General features: G+C 37.9%; 1 protein-coding gene and 1 long non-coding RNA gene across 3 annotated transcripts in view; one reads left to right on the top strand and one right to left on the bottom strand.

Moving 5' to 3' along the window:
* Positions 1-582: 582 nt before the first annotated feature.
* On the top strand, positions 583-3,300 carry LOC138009558 (uncharacterized). Of its 2 annotated transcripts, XR_011124437.1 has the most exons (3): positions 583-701; positions 1,835-2,025; positions 2,753-3,300. It is a non-coding gene; the product is annotated as an uncharacterized lncRNA (long non-coding RNA). The 2 variants fall into 2 exon arrangements; XR_011124436.1 differs by having other exon boundaries at positions 655-2,025.
* A 5,412-nt stretch (positions 3,301-8,712) lies between these two features.
* LOC138009552 (tyrosine kinase receptor Cad96Ca-like) overlaps positions 8,713-19,687 on the bottom strand; it is a 45,641-nt gene continuing 34,666 nt past the window's right edge. Inside the window, exons 8-9 of the mRNA XM_068856629.1 lie at positions 16,679-16,775; positions 8,713-9,828 (exon numbers count right to left, since the gene is read on the bottom strand). Of these exons, the coding sequence (XP_068712730.1) occupies positions 9,760-9,828; positions 16,679-16,775 (166 nt within the window). The 3' untranslated portion in view covers positions 8,713-9,759. The remainder of the gene's footprint in view (positions 9,829-16,678; positions 16,776-19,687) is intronic.

Genomic DNA, 19,687 nt, shown 5'->3' with positions numbered 1-19,687 from the left:
CTCTCCCTACAGAGTAATATAATATGCTGGAGTTAATTTTACTCCTACTTATCGGGATACTGAGTAAAGTCTACCCCACTTACTTTCTGAGAAAAAAAGTAGAAGAGGATTTTACTCCTATGTATTTTTGTAGAGTAAATTTAAGTTTATCCATTCTAAGATGTGGAATTGGGGTTGTTTTATTTTTTTGAAATCCACCGATTAATTCTTTTTTTCGAGGAGTTGGAGTGAGAAAGTGGAGTAAAACGAAACGCAGTAAAATGTACGCCTCTTATTTAGTACTCCACTAATTAAGAGTAAAGTATACTGCCCTCCAAGTCAACAGTTTTACAGGATTAAAATCCTGTTAATGAAGGCCGGTATCTTTCCACATTTTAGTGAGGGTTAATACGATGAGGCGGCTCTGAATCTTGCTGGTTTTTTCGTTTTTAATTGGACGACGCGGTAAGAAAGAAAGATCGTTATCCTCTGCCATCATTTCCGCCATATTGGATAACACACGGGAGAACAGACTGGAAACTAGTGAGCCGTTTTGGTCAGCAGTCACCGGTGCAGCCTTTCACTGATTTCGGCGGGTCTTTCGGCGGTTTTACTCGAGTTTGAATCAACGATCACAATTTGTCCTGACGAGTTTTTCGCTTGTTTACTCTTTAAATGCTGATCCAAAGCAAGGAAATGCTTACAACAACTCAAGCAAAAAGGTAAGCGTTAACTGAACTATGAGCAGATAATATTTGATGCCTTAGGCCCGATTCACACACTGCGTACTTTTCATGAGCCGAACTTAATTCGAGTTTGACCGACACAAATTAACAAAAGTACGCCTGTTGATTCAGAAGTCGAACTTAACTGGGCCCTCCACAGCAGTTCCAAAGCCATTACCAAGAAAACCAATTGATTTTGTCAGCGATTTTCATGTAGAAGGCAAAACATGGTTTATGCATGATCATGAAGTTCGGCACATGAAACGTTCGACGTCTGAAATCAAAGCCGATCCACGGCCATGCTAAAGCCGAATTCCCGTCTAGGCCAGGCGAAAAGAACGCCTGAGCCATTCCAAGTTAAAATAGCCGTTCTTAATTGATTCAAACGTCGAACTTTTCATGTATTAAGTTCGGATCATGAAAAGTATGGCGTCTGAGTCGGGCCTTATTGTCTTCAAAAATGACAATTTAATGTAAGCTTATGTAGAATTCAAACCTTTTACATGCACCTTCAAGTCCCAAATTTGTCAGGCAAGGATATTTAGTTTGGCTTAAGTGCTTTAACAAAATGGTATGTATTTCACAAGAATAATGAAGCTTTAGATCAAATGGTTAAGCAAATGATTTGGTATTAGAGTGCTCTCACCGCAAATGACATGATGACAGAAAGCAGAAAGCTTCAGCTGTCATTTAAACTATAGTATTAAATGCAAATAGCATGTTAATGCCTGCATGAGATTGTTATTATTGGCGTTTAAAGAAAAGAGAGCCAAAGTTTGACGAGTCTGCTTTTCAAACACTTACATTATAACCGAAGTGACATTGTCTGACACTTGTAGAGGGCAGACCCCAAACTAACCATAACTCACAGTTATTGAAAGCTAAACGTTTTAGTTAAAATGGGTGTTTAAAATCGCTATTTGTAGGCAGTCTGCAGTTGTCATACACCTTAGAAATAATCAGCTTTATTATTACCAGCATTTTTTTTAGACATGTGATATTGAGTGTTGTTATCTGGATGAAATTCTTATGACATCTTTTATCTGTAAGTAGCAGTAATAATTTTTGGTTGAATTATTTTTTTCCAAGAAAACTGAAACTTTTCACTATATTTGTTTGTTGATTTACAGTTCAAATTGAAGGTGGGGACAGCTGGGAAATGGTTCATTAAAAGATTGCTGGGAAGTTTTGGCAGAGAGTTGGTTACAGAAAGTGCTGAGGCAAGCCAAGAGGATGCCTTCTTCTTGCAACATACAGTACATACCACTACATGTATCATCTATGGAAGAGGAGTTGGAGGAAGCCCCAGATAAAAGAAAAGGTTGGTGCCATGAAAAAATTCCTTTGAGGCATGTTTCTGTAAAAAAGCTGTAATGCAGTCAAACAGCTGAAAGTCTGAAAGACTTAGAAGCTGATTGTTGCTTTTAAACAAGGGATGCATATATATATATATATATTTACAAATAACTCACATAAATTACACGTTAACAACTAATTCTTGACAGTCACTGCAATAAAATAATTATAAAGCACTGTCTGAGTTACAAGCCTGTGTACGTATAGACTAATAATGCCTAGCGATTAGTGGAAGATGATGCTGCAGTTTTATTTATCCATTGTCTCACCCAAGATCTGCTTTCAGTTTAAAATTTGAAATACTGTTATATGTAAATACCTCATCACACATAATTTTTTTTGGAAAAGTGTTGAAGACTGAGAAAGCATCTGGCAATATATTTTCAAGATTTGTTCCATGAGTTCCACCACTATATGTGTACTTTTATCATTATGACAAAATTAATTTGATAGTAAACTGAGTTACTCAATGAATCAAGAAAATTGTTACAGATATAATCTCATGCAAGTACCCATATTTCATGTGATTCCATTTATTTGGTACACCAAAATGGGTGGCTGGTGTCTTTTGTTTCTCAGGATTATGGATGTATTAGATTTGTGCTCTCTTCCTATTTTGTTAGAATATTGTGGAATGATCTTAATTTTGGAAGGGGTTATACTAATCATTATTCTCTTTTATTACTTTTAAGGATGATGAGTCAATCAATGGAGAGGTTCTAAAAGCAGCATTTGCAAGGATTGTTGCTAGCTTCTGGCACACTAATTGAACCAGAGACATTTACCTTGTGGCAGAAAGCAAGGTTTTGTTAGAACTTTCATTTGCTATAATTGTTTTGATGGGAACATACTTAATTATCAGCTTAATCTTAGGGTTTTTTTCTTCTTTTTGGAAACAAAAAGTTTTTACTTTTTTCTTAATGTAAATTATCAACTTAAGTTCTGAATTTTTTCCTTTTGGAAACAATTCTGTTGGAGAAAAAAATGAACACATTGGTAAAGTTCAATGTTGGCAAAATTTTTGCATCAGTTAACAAGGCATGTTCCATTTTTTTTTACGTTTCACTTCTTTCTGTAAGAACTGACTTGTATTACATGTACATAAAACCCATTTTGTTATACTGAGTCACATTTATCCAAGTATGTTGTATGCTTTAGTTTTTGTAATTGAAGTTAGATTTTGCAGCCATTGTTGCAATCTGTAATCAAAACACATACCACTCAATTTATCTTTGTTTAAGGCAAGAACACATTCAGCTGATTGCCATTTTATTATTGCCTGAATAATTAGAATAAAGATAGCTTTGACTTTTGCGATGTATTTGTATGTGTATACATTGTATTTATCATGTGCATTCTTTGCAATCTTATGATTAAAATTACCAGTATGAGATGCTTCATTGTAAACCTGGTGTTTTCTTTACATAACATTAAAAAAATGAACTTTTTATGGTTATGAGAAATCTGACTGTAAATGAAGGTACAGGAGATCTATTGAGGGTGAATGTGTTCTGTAGAAAGAGTAAATATTACTCTGACAAGGAGAGTAAAGTTTAAGAGGGTAAATTTTACTCTTGAAAAGGAGTGGTTCTGTACCTTTTTGTCTCACCCCAGTTTTGGAGTTAATTTAACTCTGTCGAGGGTAAATTGAACTCCATTTAAAGAGTTCAATTCACTCCAATAGAAGGATAAAATTTACTCTTGTATTGGAGTGAATTTTACACCAGAGGAGGGGTAAACAATACAGGAGTAAATTTTACCCCGACAAAAGAGTAAAAGATATAGGAGTAAATTTTACTCCAAAAGCGGAGTAAGCAATACCGGAAGGAATTTTACTCCAAAAATGGAGTCGTTTTGTACCTTTTTTTTTTACTCCCTTTTTGGAGTTAAATCTGCTCCTTGAAAATAACAGTGCACGAGCGTAGCACAGCTTTGACATCTTTACTGCCGTATGGGATCAGGTAGGTATTTTGGGTATCAGATAATTTAGAGTGCTGGCTCATGTTATTCGTCATGGCACAGAGAAAAAAAATTCTTTCGCCCTAAAAGTGTAGAGGATTCACAGAAACGCTGGTAAAGATGATAATGAAAAGACAACGTAGCAGGCAAAGATCAAAAAGCTGTTTTACTGAAGAAAGACTGTGTTTTTCAGGAGTGAATGGCAGCCGAAATACAATGGCTTGCCTATGATGCCAACAAAAAGATCATGACCTGTAAAATCCGTATCAAGGCAAATAATTCAAATGCATTTACAATGTTGTTGAAGGCCCACCATTGCAAGAGTTCCAATTTGAACGTTCCTTGATGACGTTGACAGAGATTAATCACAAAGGATTTTTTTCCCACCCTTGTCATGAAGTGCAAGTAACTTTGTCCCTCTTAAGCTCCTCCAGGGCCCCTATTTTTCCCTAGGACTCCCTAAGACAAAATCCTGGGAAGAACACTGTGAGAGCTGATTAGTCATCTCGTCTACTGTGACTTATATGTTACATGTACTAGCATACAGCACAGAAACCACAATGTAGAGATAAGACGTTTACAAAATACAATGTATAATTATTGCAGTGTGGGTTATGCATGTACATTTAGCTGAAAGGGAGGCATTATCCTTGCGCTGATCAGGACAATAATACGCAAAAATTATTGTCTCTTATAGATACAGTACAGTTTGTACCTAAACAATTTAGGTGGCTTCAATGGCATCCCATTAAAATGAGTTATTTAGCCCATTTCCCACTGAAACACCGTGAATTTTGCAGGTACTGAAACAATAACATTGCTTAAATTGTCCTGATAAGCACGTGGATCAGTTTCTCTTTCGAGAGATTTACAGGAGAATAGTGTCATTTATGTAAAATCAAAGCAATTACAGTATCCACAAAAAAAAAAAATTGAGCCTGTTTTCAGTGTTAGACTTGAATACAGACCAACTGGTACTGAATCAGAATTCGTGTGTAAAGAAGGCTTACGGTATACAGTAGTACTTAAATGACAGACTCAGTGTTTCATTCGTATTCCCAGTTGCGTTTGTGCTATTAGTCTATGGAGGAATCAGTCAAGTGACGAGGTCATTAGTTTCTCGATTCGTTTGACTTCATTCTCGACTCGATTCTTGATTGTCGTTCTTCCATTCTCGATCCTCTATACTCGTGAGAATCAAAGATCGAGGCTACAGTCAAGAATCGAGACTCGAAAGAGACTGTCAAGTTACTTTTGCCCGGTACTTTACAATGTATGGTCCAAAGCAACCTAATGTGCCTTTTTTTCCTCTATTACATTGAAACTGTTTGTGGTTGGTCAACTTTTTTAGGACAAACTGCAAATCCATTAATAGCTGTTTTGTTAGTATTTATTTTTCAAAAATGGAAGGTTAGGTAATTAATGTACTTTAGTATGTGCAACCTTTTGTTGCTCTCTCATACAGTGGCATAAGATGGCTACAGTAGTATTTTATTTTCTATTTTGGGTGATTAGTGTTGTTCTCTTCTGTTAGTAAAGAGTTATCAAATTAGTCAAGACATTAGTTTTAGTAAAATGCTACAATCTTGGACTGGTTAAGTAAAAAATTGAGACCAACCACCCCCCCCCCCCCCCCAAAAAAAAGGCCTTCACGTGGCTTCATCCTTGATTTAGGAGGAAGGGGACATTTGTGTTCCATTTTAATCTGTCAAAGATTGTATCCTTTATATACCGTAGTTACTATTGTGGACAACATCCTACACACCCCTGTATTGAACACCTCATAATATTTAACCGCCCCTTCCCCCTCCCCCTCCCCCAAGTTACTGTTGACCTCAACTCAGCTGATGGCACTCAATAACGTGATTGTTGGGCCAGTAGATATAAATTGAGTGGGGAGGAGAGGGTAAATAGCCCATTTTGATATATACATTCAAAATAATTAGGATAGTATGTGCACTCTCATTGGTCAAAAGCTGTGTTTAGATGGGAGTACATGTATGACCACACGGCCTTGGCATTACACAAATTTTGATTGGTTATGTGTTGTCGCAGATTTTTATTGGCTGGTAGGAAATATAAGCGGTTATCAAGAAAATGCCTTTCAATCAAGAAGTTAAAAAAAACTAGGATTTTCCTTCATTTGTCGAATTATTTTTGACAAAATAATATTTTTTGAAGCAATAATAAAAGAACTTTTTTCCGTGTTTACATAGCCTCATCTAAACATTCGGGGAGTTGAGAGAATTCTCGACAGTTACGAAACCCTCGACTGGGTCTCGGGTTTGCATAACTGTCTCAAATTCCCCCATTACTTCCCTTCATGTTTAGACGGCTATGTAAACACGGAAAAAGCCCTCTATTGCTTAAAATAATGCAACATAGCTCTTAATAGGTAATTGAATACGCCGAAGGCGCGCGCGCGCGCAGCAACATAGCTAAGAAGATATGTTAACCCATCGATGTGAGAAAATTTGGTTTTATAGTCATGACGTCATGAACGTCCGTACTTACGTCCGTCCGTCCGCCCCTCCATGTATGCCAATGTGACCAGTATCACGTAACCATATCACGGACTCAATTTTAGAGCTTATCGAACGGGCAATACTCCAGTTTACACTATAGCTAGTTTACAGCATACATCTTTGATATTGGACATCAATGTTATGGTCAATTGACACCTGTCAAAAAAAGGTATCCGCTGACCAGTATAACGTGACCATATCGTGGGCTCAAGTTAGACCTTATCGAGTTCAGCTGGTTTATTTTTATGTTGACCGCTGACCCGGGACTGGTTGTTGATTGGATCACAGGCTTAAGCCAGGTCAGACACTAACACTCACACCTGAACGAGGCTTACATTTTCGGTTTCTTTCTGTGGCTCGACGCGGCTACACAGCCATGCTACGTCAGCAACGCTCTTGACAGTCGATGCATTTCGTGTTCAGGTACGGCTTGGAAAATATATTTTTCTTGCATTTTTCGCTGGTTTCAATCCAGGTTTAACATAATAAAGCTGTAGTTATTCAAGTCAAGCATTGGAGGGATATAAACTTAAAGCTGAGTGTTTATTTTTAATTTGTTTAGGGCTGCTTTTTGCTCTGAATTGCAGTTTTTGGTTTGTCTTAAGATATTTTTAATTTCGAATCTACTAAGGTTGCAAGATGCCTGGACGGCCCATGTCAGAAGAACAGAAACGAAAGAAGAGAGAAAGAGAACGAGAACGAAAAAACGGTACACCAGTAATGGCTTAAAGCTGGTGGAAGAAGTTACTCCACAAATTCTTTTTTTGGACACTAAACCGTTTGTTATTTCTACGGATGAGTTATTTCAAGTGAATGCATATTTCTCAAACGTGGTTTAGTCGTTTTTTCCTTTGTTCAGGAATGAAACTCGAGTTTTTCCTGTTAACTGGAATTAAATAACAATCAACTGTACTCTTTTTGGACAGAAATAATCGATCTGTTGCTGGTTTGTCATTGAAATGCGGGCGAACAAGAATTTTTTTACTCCGCTTGCCTAACTGTTTATCGATGTGCCTCGACAGTGACAAGAATTTTGCACTTATGTTCTAAAAATGTAATCGAAATGAGTTCTCGTAAAAGTACAAGGAGAAATATCACCAGCTTATGTTTTCAGAAGTTTGTTTAGAGCACGTACAGGTAATTTGTTGGAGATCTTGTTTGAAGTTTGTCCTTTCTAGTGGATTCTGGTTCTAAGCCAAGCTGGCGTGTTTCAATGAAATACATCGAATTGTAAATGATCTCGTTCTCAGAGATAAAGTGGAATAAATAAAGTACATCAATAAAACTCCTTGTTTGACCTTGAACCGACAAAGACGATCTGTCACATCACGAGCTATAGTACGTCTGTGATTTCTAACTTTAGCGTGATTCCTATTCGCTGGCGTTTGACAGTCGACTCTCAAATTCAAGAAACATTAATTGCCTAACTGGTGAATTCGACAGTAGATTGCGCTGGAAAAACCGATATCACACTCATCCCTTCGTGATTCATGCGATCAGACGGTTTTTCAGGTAAAATTAACCTTGGAATTCACTGGTTAGGCAGCGAAGAAAATGTTACATAATTAAAAAAGGTGGACAGTTCCAAAGCCTTTTATTTTCACTAATCCTACAGCCAGTAAGAACAAAGCTCCGCTTTTAGGCTTGGTTAAGTCTATATATTAAGGAATAAGATGTACAATGAAATGTTCGGGCGCTCTCTTTTTGTCAGAACTGGCCGGCCAGACCCGTCAGTTTGCAAACAAACTGGAACAATTTGAAGGAACACTTGGATGATAATCCCTCGATTTCTTCTGGAGTAGCATATGTCATCCTTAAAGTGAGTTAATTTGAAGACGTTGTAGAGTTAGTTCTTCCAAATGTCCGGTCTGTTTGTTTCTCAATTTCAGCAGTCACCAGTCCTACGTCAGTGTTCTAACAGAGAAATAGGCCATTTTAGTTTCCTTAGGCCTGTTGCTCTAAGCAATGCTAATTGTCAAGCATTTGTGATGGTAAGACCTCGCTCTTTCACGCAGAGATGATAATGTGAACCCAATAGTAATAGTGGAAGTACGCAAAATGTATGCGCTTTCCCTAAAGAAACGAACTCCTGAACACAGATTATGTAAGAAGCAGGAGAAAAACGTTGGTTTTTGACAAATTTAATTAAATCTGTTAGAAGCGTTTACACAAGTTTACATAAATTACGACTATGCTCAAAGCAATTAGAATTTCAACATGTTCCTGGTAATATTGATAATAATGGTAAATAATAATGATAGATAATAGAAAAGCACTTTAAAGTGCTAAAAGACCAGTTAGAAAAAAACTTTGCAGGATGGTAAGTCTTAGCCCATTGTTCAATATTACCTTCAAGTAGACCTCAAAGTTGGTCATGTCACGTCGTTATCAAGGAGACAACGACCTAGAAATGTACCAAAATTTAAAACTCACGTGCAAGGCCTGCAGAGTCTTTGTTTTTGTTTGTCAAACACACTATTAGCTTTTATTTATTTTGTGGCGTCCTCGTCGCCGTCGTTGCACTGTGTTAGCTCCCTACTATGGCTGCCATGACTCCTCACGCAAATTCATCGGCTGAAGTTGGTCATTTGCAAAAAAAGCATTGGATGCTTTCGGATTTTCAAACCACGCATCAGGGTGGCTGATTTTACTTACCCGAAATTGTATTGACTTGAGGTTTAGTTTTTAAGATCTGATAAAGTAAAATCTTACATAGGCTGCTACACCTTTGTCATTAGAATTCTATACCTAACAATTTCTTTAAATGAACATCGTGAGATCCCGAAACAACAAGAGCTGTATATTCTATTGCTACCAATTTTTGCAAAACATTTTTGATTTCTATCAATGCTAACTGAATAGCGGGATTTATGATTTTTAAATTTTTCTGATCTTAATTTTCAAAGCGTTTTATGCCAGTCTTTGGTTGTGAATCACTACGCGTACTGATTGTTCAAAAACAACTCGCGCGACTATTACAACCAATCACAAGGGAGACTGTGATTGATCGGTTCTTCTGGGGGTTGTGATTAGTCGAAATACGGATTTGACCCTTAATTACAGACTTATGACAACGATGTCAATCTACCTTGTTCCTTGTTATCTTTACTTAACACATTTCTCTATTTAACTAAATTAAATCAAAAGAAACTGATGGCTTCTTTTCACAACTTCAGACTTGACCATTTCTTCTTTGGGCGTGGTTTAACTGAAGTTCAGACGTCCTCGACCATTGAGTATTTTGCCCCATCGTATTTCGATTCGTCCAACAGTCCGAGGTACAACTGAAAAATTCACATAAAACAGAAACATCATTTTCTAATCTCTTTCATGCTAGATTGTCTACTCTTTCTGCTCTTTCTTTCTGACCGCCTAGCCTGGGTTTAAAACAAGTTTCTTAAGAATAATTCAATTCCGATCAACGCGACTCCATATTTTCTCCTAGGACGGTACTAAATAGTGGAGAGAGTCACAATTGGGTCAAGACAACTATTGAAGTAAGACATGGCAGGAATAGCTCTGTCTCTTCAGCTCTAGCTCTTCAGTTTACTGAAGCTAGTCTCTGGAATGCACTTTCTGTAACTACTAAACAAGTTACAACATTGTATAGATTTAGTAGAAATATTAAGAGTGAAATTTAAAGAAAACGACAAAACTTTTAAGATTACAAGACATGTTTCAACAGAAACTTCTGTCATCTTCAGTTGATTAATGTACAAAGCGTTAAGTTGACCCTATCCCTGGCGGGTTTCGTTCACGTGTGGTTTATAAGTTTGTATGTGCGGGCTGTAATGCCTGTTATGTCGGCGAAATAACCCGGCATTTTTCCACACGCGTGCGTGAGCACTTAGTCAATGATAGGGTCTCTCACATCTTCAAACACCTACAGAATTCCGAACATTGTCGCGCCCTGGCTTCAGGGGACTTTTTCCATATTTTAGATCACGCCCCTACGACTTTTCAACTCAAGATAAAAGAAGCGTTTTATATTCAAAGAGAACAACCTTCTCTTAATCAACAATTGCATCACGTAAATCTAAAACTATCCTTTTAATTCTCACATTGTCACGTTTTATGTACATTCCATTGTTACTGGCATAATTAGCACTTTTTCCTACTTATAAGTGTTTGTCGTTTTCTTTAAATTTCTGACTTGCCTGCTGATATCAAGATCCTTTGGTAATATTCAGAGTGTAATGATTGATGGCTACATTAGTTTTCCACTGTATTGTACTATTACTATTGTACTAGTACTATTGTAGTATTATTTGGTGTCCCAAACTTACACACAAATATTGTATTTCTAGTTTGTCTGTTTGTAATTATTATTCGTTAGTAATGGCTTTTCTTTTTTCTTCTCCTTGTAAATACATGTATTAAGTGTGAATTCGAATTCAAAAATAGTGAAAATTGAATTATATGCCAAAACGCGGCCTTTCAAGGGTTTTTTTAAGGGAGGTTGAGGGAGTTTTGATAACACTTTCGGATGTTATTTCTAAATGTGGTGCTTCTTAGAGATACTTGTGGACAAGCACTGTGTCGGATGCATTTTTATTTGATTGTCATAAACAAATTCCAAAGTAATTACTTCGACCAATCACTGCAGGAGCAAACAGCACAATGAACCAATCCGAATTCGTAGTGGAGCTTCGGCGCGCGCGCGCCGAGCACCATAGTTAAGAAAAGATGGAAACTCATCGATGCGGACACCGCGGCAAAATGAGTGCTTTTGAGCTCTTTGCCTTGATTCGGCGGTGGAGAAAAAGTTGTTGGACCTTTTGATGATCAAGATCTCACGCTCAACATGGACTCGACAGAAAAACTAAACAGTAGTTCCGAGTTTTTCCAACAAGAAAGTCAAAAGAGGCATCAAATATTTATTTGTTTATGTCGTTTCCATAAAAGAATTAAGCTTAAGTTATCTTCGCCAAACCATGTTTGCTCGTGTTTCGGTCCCACCGTTGAAGACCTAAAAGTTGTAAATTTTAAACTGACAGTTTTCGTCGATTGTGTTTCGCTTTAAGGGCTGAGGGTTTTGACACAACAGAAGTTTTAACCTCTGACATGTGATACGAGAGCCATAGATTCTTCTGCGACCTGGTTGTCCTCAGCAGGAGTAATGGGTAGAGTGGTAGATGGTGATGCTCTCTCTTTTCCAGCTCTGTGTTGTGGTTTGATTAAATTTAATTGATATCTAGCTCTCTGTTGATTTCATTGTCCAAGTCATCTGACCTGAAGAAATCTTGTGGAAAGTGTTGATATCTGGCTGGCTGTCATTTTGACTGTCATTACTTTCAACATGTGAGCAACTGTTTTAAATACCTGCATTGTTAGGACAAAACCTCTTATTAAGGGAGTCAGTTAAGTTGTTTAGCTTTTTTAAAAAGGGATCTTTTCAAATAGGGCAAAGATTTCCATGTTCTTTTTTCAAGTAAATCAAGGGACATTTGTGCCTGAAAACGAGCAAATGTCAATAATATTCTTGTTTTACTTTGATCAGTTTCCTGTTGTTTCTTAAACAAGTCATTTATTATGATTCCAGTGCTGAAGACTAAAACTCTTCCTGCTGTGTGTGCTGATTTGGTCAAACCATGCATGGCAAGCAACATTCCAGGTTGTTTTCAGAGATTGTGATGAGGAGTTCAGCGTTGAACATATTTTTTTGGTTTTGTGATGAAGAAAAGCCAGGGTTGTTATTCATCTGTCATTTTCTTTCCTGCATAAGATCTGCATGATGACTACAGTATTACTGTAAATCAAACATCACAGATGTGAGCATGTCAATGATTAATACAAGATGAGTTCCAAACAGCTCTTCAAAATTGTCTAGAAAAGGGACAATAATTCTCTTCTTGCCACACCTTCGCATTCAATGTTTGACCTAGCAAACATAATTTTTTTTTTCAAGTAAACTGTCTTACTGTCATGAATACAGCTGTATGTTATTCTAGTCTTTCTCTTGCTGAGCACGGGTTTCGATATTAACTTCTGAGAATGCTTCTACTTACAACAATAAAATTAGAGAGATTTTTGAGTTACTGTATATTGTGTTTTGTGGTAACACATACCATAGTAGTTGTTGTGATTGTTGTTGAAAATGAACCAGATAGAGTTAATGTGGGTCCAGATAGAGCCATTGTGGGCCAATCATTGGGTAGTGAAACTGGATCAGTTTTGCAGAATAAAATCTTGGAGTATGAAGCAGAATTCCTCTAATCTTGCTGGATGTTTGATTACATTCCTCTCTCAGTATCTTTACACATAGTGCAAAATTTAGGCTGGATTTTTGCTCTCGTGACTGGGCGTGATGCATGGAAAAATGAATTATTTTCCAAACACATGCAGGTGAATGTTTTGTATGTTTCATGATCATGATTCTCATTTCTCCCCATCCTCACCCTCCCAGCAAGGCTCTACAAGGTGATCGACGAAGATGGAAAAAAAAAATCCACTTAGCCAGGAAAAAAAAAAAGTGGTGTAATAGCTGCAGGAAAAATGCGATGGACCATTACCAAACGCCAAGTAAAAGGGAAACATCAAGTAGCATTGGAGTCAAATTTATACTTAGCTTCAAAACTTTTCTGCGATCCTCTCTTAAAATTAAGACTTAAATTCTTTATTTTATGGGCTTGCTCTTGTAAAAGTAACTAGTGTTGTAAAATACGAGAATGGAGGCAGCGAAGTGACTTATCCAAGTTGCTGAATGAGTGGGATGCGGACATGAAAAGAACTTATTTCTCGGTTTCAAATGATCCGAATTAAAAAAAGCAGACAATCTCCTCATTCAACAGAAGCAACTCAAGCCATCTTTGCAGTAGGAATTATCATTGTGCCCTTGCAAAGAGGTTTACCCCGCGTTTTCCTTCTCAGGGCACAGTTTTTCCCACCAGAAGTTTACCAACACAGAGACCATTGCAACTTATAACATTACGAACTTCATCCTTTTGCTCGAGTGCTCGAATGCAAGGTAAAAAATCACATGGTTTGACAAAACGTTTTTTTGGTTTGAAAAGACACAATTAAAACCTTATCCTCGTAGTCTTGTCCTTAATATAATCGCAAAATGAAAATAGACACAGGGAATTTAAATTGCCGCTATTTTGCCGCGTCGTTGTTTCTATGGAAAATTTGATTGGTATCAGTCCCTCGCGCGTGCAAACGATTCGCGTGTGGGTCAAACTGCGCACTCATTTTGCCGCGGGGTCATCGATGCGAGGAATTCTGGTTTTGGTCACCGTACGACCGTACGTCGGTCCACCGCTCCATGTATGCCAATGTGACCAGTATCACGTAACCATATCACGGGCTCAAGTTTAGAGCTCATCCAGGAGGCAATACTCCAGTTTGCACTCTAGCTAGTTTAGAGCATACATCTTTGATACTGGACATCAACGTCTAAATTGACTATTATCGTCAATTTAGGACGCTTAGCGCTTGATAAGGATTATGGGAAATGATATCTATTTTTAAAATCCGAACCCAATGCCTAAACTCGCTGGAGTCGAACCTGGGAATGTTCGATTAATAACCCTTTCACTGAACCACTAGACTATCGCATCGCGAACTGACAGAACACTTAAAAAAATAAATAAATAAATAAATAAATAAATATAATAATAATAATAATAATAATAATAATAATAATAAAACATTTTTTTCTTCGGAATGCCGCGGTAAACGTGTATTATCACCGGCTAAGAAACAAATTTAGAATGGAGAAAATGTCGGTTACCAAACCTTAAGAGAAGGCTAACCATGTTAAAATCAAGTACTAGACTTAACCACTATTCAGCAAGGATTTTATATATACTAATTAGATTTGATAAATAATCGGTGCAATTGACAGCCAGCTGATCTTTAGTTGTTAAGTGGATAAAAACAGTTCCTTCACATTTGGTGCTCCGGGTTCAAATCCCGCCCAGGGATGCCACTTTTCTTTTTTTCTTTTTATCTGCTACCACAAGTCCTGGGACAGAGTATTCCTAAAATGACGATAACAATCATTCCAGGGAAAATTACGAACTGTCGATAATAGTCATTTCAGAGGTAGAGGATATGTTGCAACGTTATGGTCAATTGCCCATCTGCTCCACTGTCTCCATCGCTCTCATCAGACAGGATGTCATCCCCTTTGGTAGCGATCTTTAGTTTTAGAGTGGGTCTCAGAGAAGATTGGATCCAGAATTTTGAACCATGCAGGCTCATCTATTGGTGCCTTGCTACTTCCTATCTTTGCTCTGTCCCTTAATTTACACCACTGATCCTTTATCCATTTATATTTGACCCTCAACTTCGTAATGCGTGGATGTGTCGATAGATTTTGTCTTTCCTTTCCGTGAGGAGCCGTTCTCTGTACCTTTGTCATCGAATTCATGCAGTCGTGCATCCAATTCCTTCTTAGTCTGCTCAAATACATGTACATTGGCTGATTTCGTGAGAGCCAGTTTCTAATGTTAAAGCAAATTCATTTACGTCGTCTGCCAGAACAATAGCTAACTGCTTCAACTCCTCGTCAGTCCACTTTCTCACTCTAACCTCAGGCAGCTTCTTACCTTTCCTTGCAGCCGCCATTTTGTTTCTGAAAAGAGCCTCGACTGCGTGTGCTAAGTGCGTCTAAGTGCGTCTCAGTTTAGTTCGTCTCGTCTTTATACTAGACGGCTTAGACGTCTGTTTAGTGCCTGATTTAGACGCACTTAACTTGAGACGTTTAATTCGTCTGACGTCTAATGCGTCCACCTTACCCGTCTTAGACGTCTGAGACGTCTTAGACGTCCTCTAGTATAAATACGGCCAATTGCAATTTTTGGCATGAGTCTTATCTTAAGAATTTAAATTTTTAATCTACTAAGGTTGCAAGATGCCTGGACGGCCTATGACAGACGAACAGAAACGAAAGAAGAGAGAAAGAAAGAGAACGACAAAGACAAAACGGTACACCAGTAATAGCTCAAACGTGGTGGAAGAAGTTACTCCACAAATTCTTTTCTTGGACACTAAACCGTTTGTTATTTCTACGGATGAGTTATTTCAAGTGGATGCATATTTCTAAAAAAGTGGTTGAGTCGTTTTTTACTTTGTTCACGAATGAAACTCGAATTTTTATTCTCAACTGGAATTAAATAACAATAATCTGTACTCTTTTTGGACAGAAATAATTGATCTGTTTGCTGGTTTGTTTGGCTTTAAAATGCAAGCGAACAACAGGTTTTTTCACGCCGTTTGCCTAATTGTTTTTGGATGTGCCTTGACAGTGACAAGAAAACTTTGCCCTTATGTTAGAAACATGTAATCTCAATGAGCTTTCGTAAAAGTAAGCTTAAGGAGAAATATCACCAGCTTGCGTTTTCAGAAGTTTGTTTAGAGCACGTACAGGTATTATTTTGGAGATCTTATCTGAAGTTGGTCCTTTCTAGCCGATTCTTGTTCTAAGCCAAGCAGGCGTGTTTCACTGAAATACATCATAATGTAAATGATCTTCTGGCTTTTGACAGTCGACTCAGAAATGACAGTCGACTCTGAAATGGCTTCTTTTCTTTTCCGTTCGCTTGCTGAGGATTTGCTTGTTTTCTTTTAAAACTCTTGCGATTCAAAAAATAATAATTGCCTAACTGGTAAATTCGACAGTAAATTTCGGTGGAAGAACCTATATCGCACTCATCCCTTCGTGATTCATGCGATCAGTCGGTTTTTCGTGTAAAATTAACCGGGGAATTGACTAGTTAGGCAGCGAAGAAACTGACATACTTAAGCAATATTCGGGAAAACCAAAGCGCGGAAAGTTCCAAAGCCTTTTATTTTCACTAATCCTACAGCCAGTAAGAATAAACAACCCGGGAGCTCCGCTTTTAGTCTTGACTAAATCTATATATCAGCAATTCCGTGTAACTTGCTCAAAGCGCGGGAAAAATCGAGCTTGCAAGTTGCGATTGGTTTTAGTTCCCTTTTCGTTGGTTTATAAACTGGCGCGAGATTTTTAAACCATTCACTAAGCGTAGCAATTGCAATGGGGTTATTACTTTGGACAAGGATTTGAAAACTGCCCTACTTGAATGTCTTTATCGTTTATGAATAGAGACGTTAAAAAAGAAAAAAAGGTGTCTGATTGGCATTTTTAAAGCAGCTCTTGATAATTACCTCTTTTTCGATGAGAGAAAGCAAATCTTTACGAATGTTTTCAAAATTTGGACGCAAGTCAGGATTTTCTTGCCAGCACCTCTTTATGAAGTGATACCTGGAAACAAACAGTTTAAGGTTATCTAAGCTTACACCCCTGTCCATTCATCTCACATTGATTGGTGAGAATTATAGAAGCAGTAGCTCTAGATAATTCATAACTCGATCTCAACTTTCTGTCAAAAAATATCTATAATGATTTAAAACAAGCATCACCAGCGTTGCTGTTTTTAGGTGACGGGTTGACGATAAAGAATAAGTTTGTGAAAATAACAGAGGGTTAGGAGATACATCATTTATTTATATAAAAATATGTAGAGGATATTACAAAGCGGCGCGAATATATGAATTTTATTTCGAATGGTAAAACAATATTTTACGAACAACGGAGTTTGAGATACACTGGGACTCTCCTCGATCTCATCTACCTATCATGAGATGACGTTTGTGGCAGCTAATCGGCTAGATTACGGTTTCCGTTCTGTGCAATATTTACAGAAAAGGACAAAGAGGCTTGAAGTATAAAACGGCACGGTTTTTTTTTTCATTTTCCTTGCAGAAAACAGTGCGCATAGAGAAGGACATTACGATGAAGATACTTCTTAGCACAATAATCATTTGCTTGCTTAGAAAGTCAGGCCATGTGGGTGCCCCGAGGCAAAGAACGCTGGCCAAGATAACATAAAATCTAACCCTTCTGTATTAATTAACGATCTAGTCTAAAATAAACCTATCCTTTTTATGCGAAAAAAAAAAAAAAAGCGTGACCGCTAAGCTCTTGAGTGAGATTTAGGGATTCTATGCATGGGCTAAGAAAGACGAAACAGTTCAAAAAGAACAGCCATCTTGGATCATGTATGATATGCTATGATGGGTTTCGATCTCTATTACTGTACCCCAACGAAAGCTTCCAAAGTTCAATGGTCCCCATCCAGGTCAATGCATGGTTGAGCATCTTCACGTGAATTGAAACTGAGGTCATAGACTGAATTCGTGTAAAGGGCCCTCGCACTTTTTTCCTATTGATGCATTTATCGCTCAACATTTACTTCCCTACAATTTCAAGAAAATGTTATTGTTTGTGACATAAGTGAAGGCAATAACGACGGCTTATTTTGGTCATTCCCCCACTGGTGGCTCAAGCTCTACGATAATTACCCGTAACGCAATTTGAACATCATATCAACATGACCATTAATTTGCATTATAGCGAAATTACAAGGGTTTGCATAGGGAAAAAATATATCGAATTGGAAGACAAAATTTGGAGTGATTTTTCACTACACCCTCACCTGAAATACTCTGTAGTTCCCTTTATGTCTTTTGTGGATTGTAGGTCGATTTGAAGCGATATCGTAGAGTTTCTGTTCTAGCTGCCTCTCTCTCAATTAGATGTAACGTAGTGAGAAGAAGCTGGAACAGAAAATCCACGAAATCGCTTCAAATCGACCTAAAAACCACAAAAGACATGTTTTGCATTTCCTTGACAGATGTTAATAATTAATTACTTGGTTGCCCTATGACAATCCAGTCGAAATCTGCGTCGCATTCTTCCGTTTATTCCTGTGTCGGAAATCGGAAAAGGTGCGAATCAGGACGGTCTTTCCTGTCACTCCCGACCCCTGCTAAGTATTGTCTTTCTGCCTAGGTTCTTCTGAGCGAATCTTTGGCAGGTTTCAGAGGGTAGTGCACTTGGTAGTAGAAATGTGTGGATTTCATCCGGTGGACACAGTAAAATATTTAATTAGTCTGCACTGGCGTCGAGATCACTGTAACGCGAATGGCGTTTTAGTGGATCTTTCAGCAAAATACCTCAAGAATGGAAGGTCAATTCAATAAAGAAGACAGGCGTTGAAAAATAAACATCTAGAATCTTTATTTCGACGAGTAATAGACTTCGACAACAATTGGCCATCGAGTAGTGATCTGTATTTCTAAACAATTTACTAAGTGTGATGTTATGTACAACACTGAAACCAAGATAACTTTGTCTAGTTGGATATGGGTTTCACAAACGCATTGAAGGAATCGAAGATATCGAATGCATCAACGGGAGCAACTACAGAATGCAGGGCCAGATTTCTTTAGCGACTTGTTTGGCTCGGCAGTGGATGAAAGAATGAGGAATAATCTGTGCGATGTTAAGTCTTGCGTTCATATATTTAGCGGCTCGTTTGGCTTGGCAGTGAATGAAAGAGCGAGGAATCATTTGTATGATGTTTAGTCTTGGGTTCATATATTTAGTGGCTCGTTTGGCTCGGCAGTTGATGAAAGAACGAGGAATGAGTTGTATGCACGTGAAGTCTTTGGTAAATATATTTAGCGGCTCCTTTGGCTCCTTTGGCTCAGTAGTGGATAAAAGAACGAGGAATAATTTGTATGACGTTAAGTCTTGGGTTCATATATTTTGCAGCTCGTTTGGCTTGTTTGGCTCGGCAGTTGATGAAAGCTTATCTTTAACCCTGACCCTAACGTTTAGGCTTAATCCTTAAACGAGTGCTATATTCTTCACACGATCTTGAGAAAAGTGTACGTAACCGAACCGTAAAATGAAAACTACTTTTTCGGCCTTTTGCTTAGGCCTAATCAGTGAAACGAGCCCTTAGGCTTTTAATTCTATTGCATTATCATTCAGTGTAAGGATCCCATGAGAGTGCACAATTCTATCCCAGAAATCAATGTGAATCCTTTCCCGCTCCCTGGCGGACGTGTTTACAATAGCTCTCCAAATTACAGTCCGAAGGACTCAAGTTGAACACTTCTTTTTATTCTTCAGAGTCAACAGTTGCTCACTTTGTGGTCACAATATGCTGCAATCGGCCGTGGCCTCAACTGAGACGTCAAAACCTGGCGGGGACGATCTCTTGAACATCTGCACTGGAGATATTAATTCTGTCCGAGACTCACAGAATTCGAATCAGCACAGAGAGAAAACCACAAAAGCAAAGAAGAAATCAGTCCCTCGCGGAA

The sequence above is a fragment of the Montipora foliosa genome, chromosome 7 (genome assembly GCF_036669935.1).
Source record: "Montipora foliosa isolate CH-2021 chromosome 7, ASM3666993v2, whole genome shotgun sequence".
Classification (NCBI taxonomy): Eukaryota; Metazoa; Cnidaria; class Anthozoa; order Scleractinia; family Acroporidae; genus Montipora; species Montipora foliosa.
This window is presented reverse-complemented; position numbering and strand designations above follow the sequence as displayed.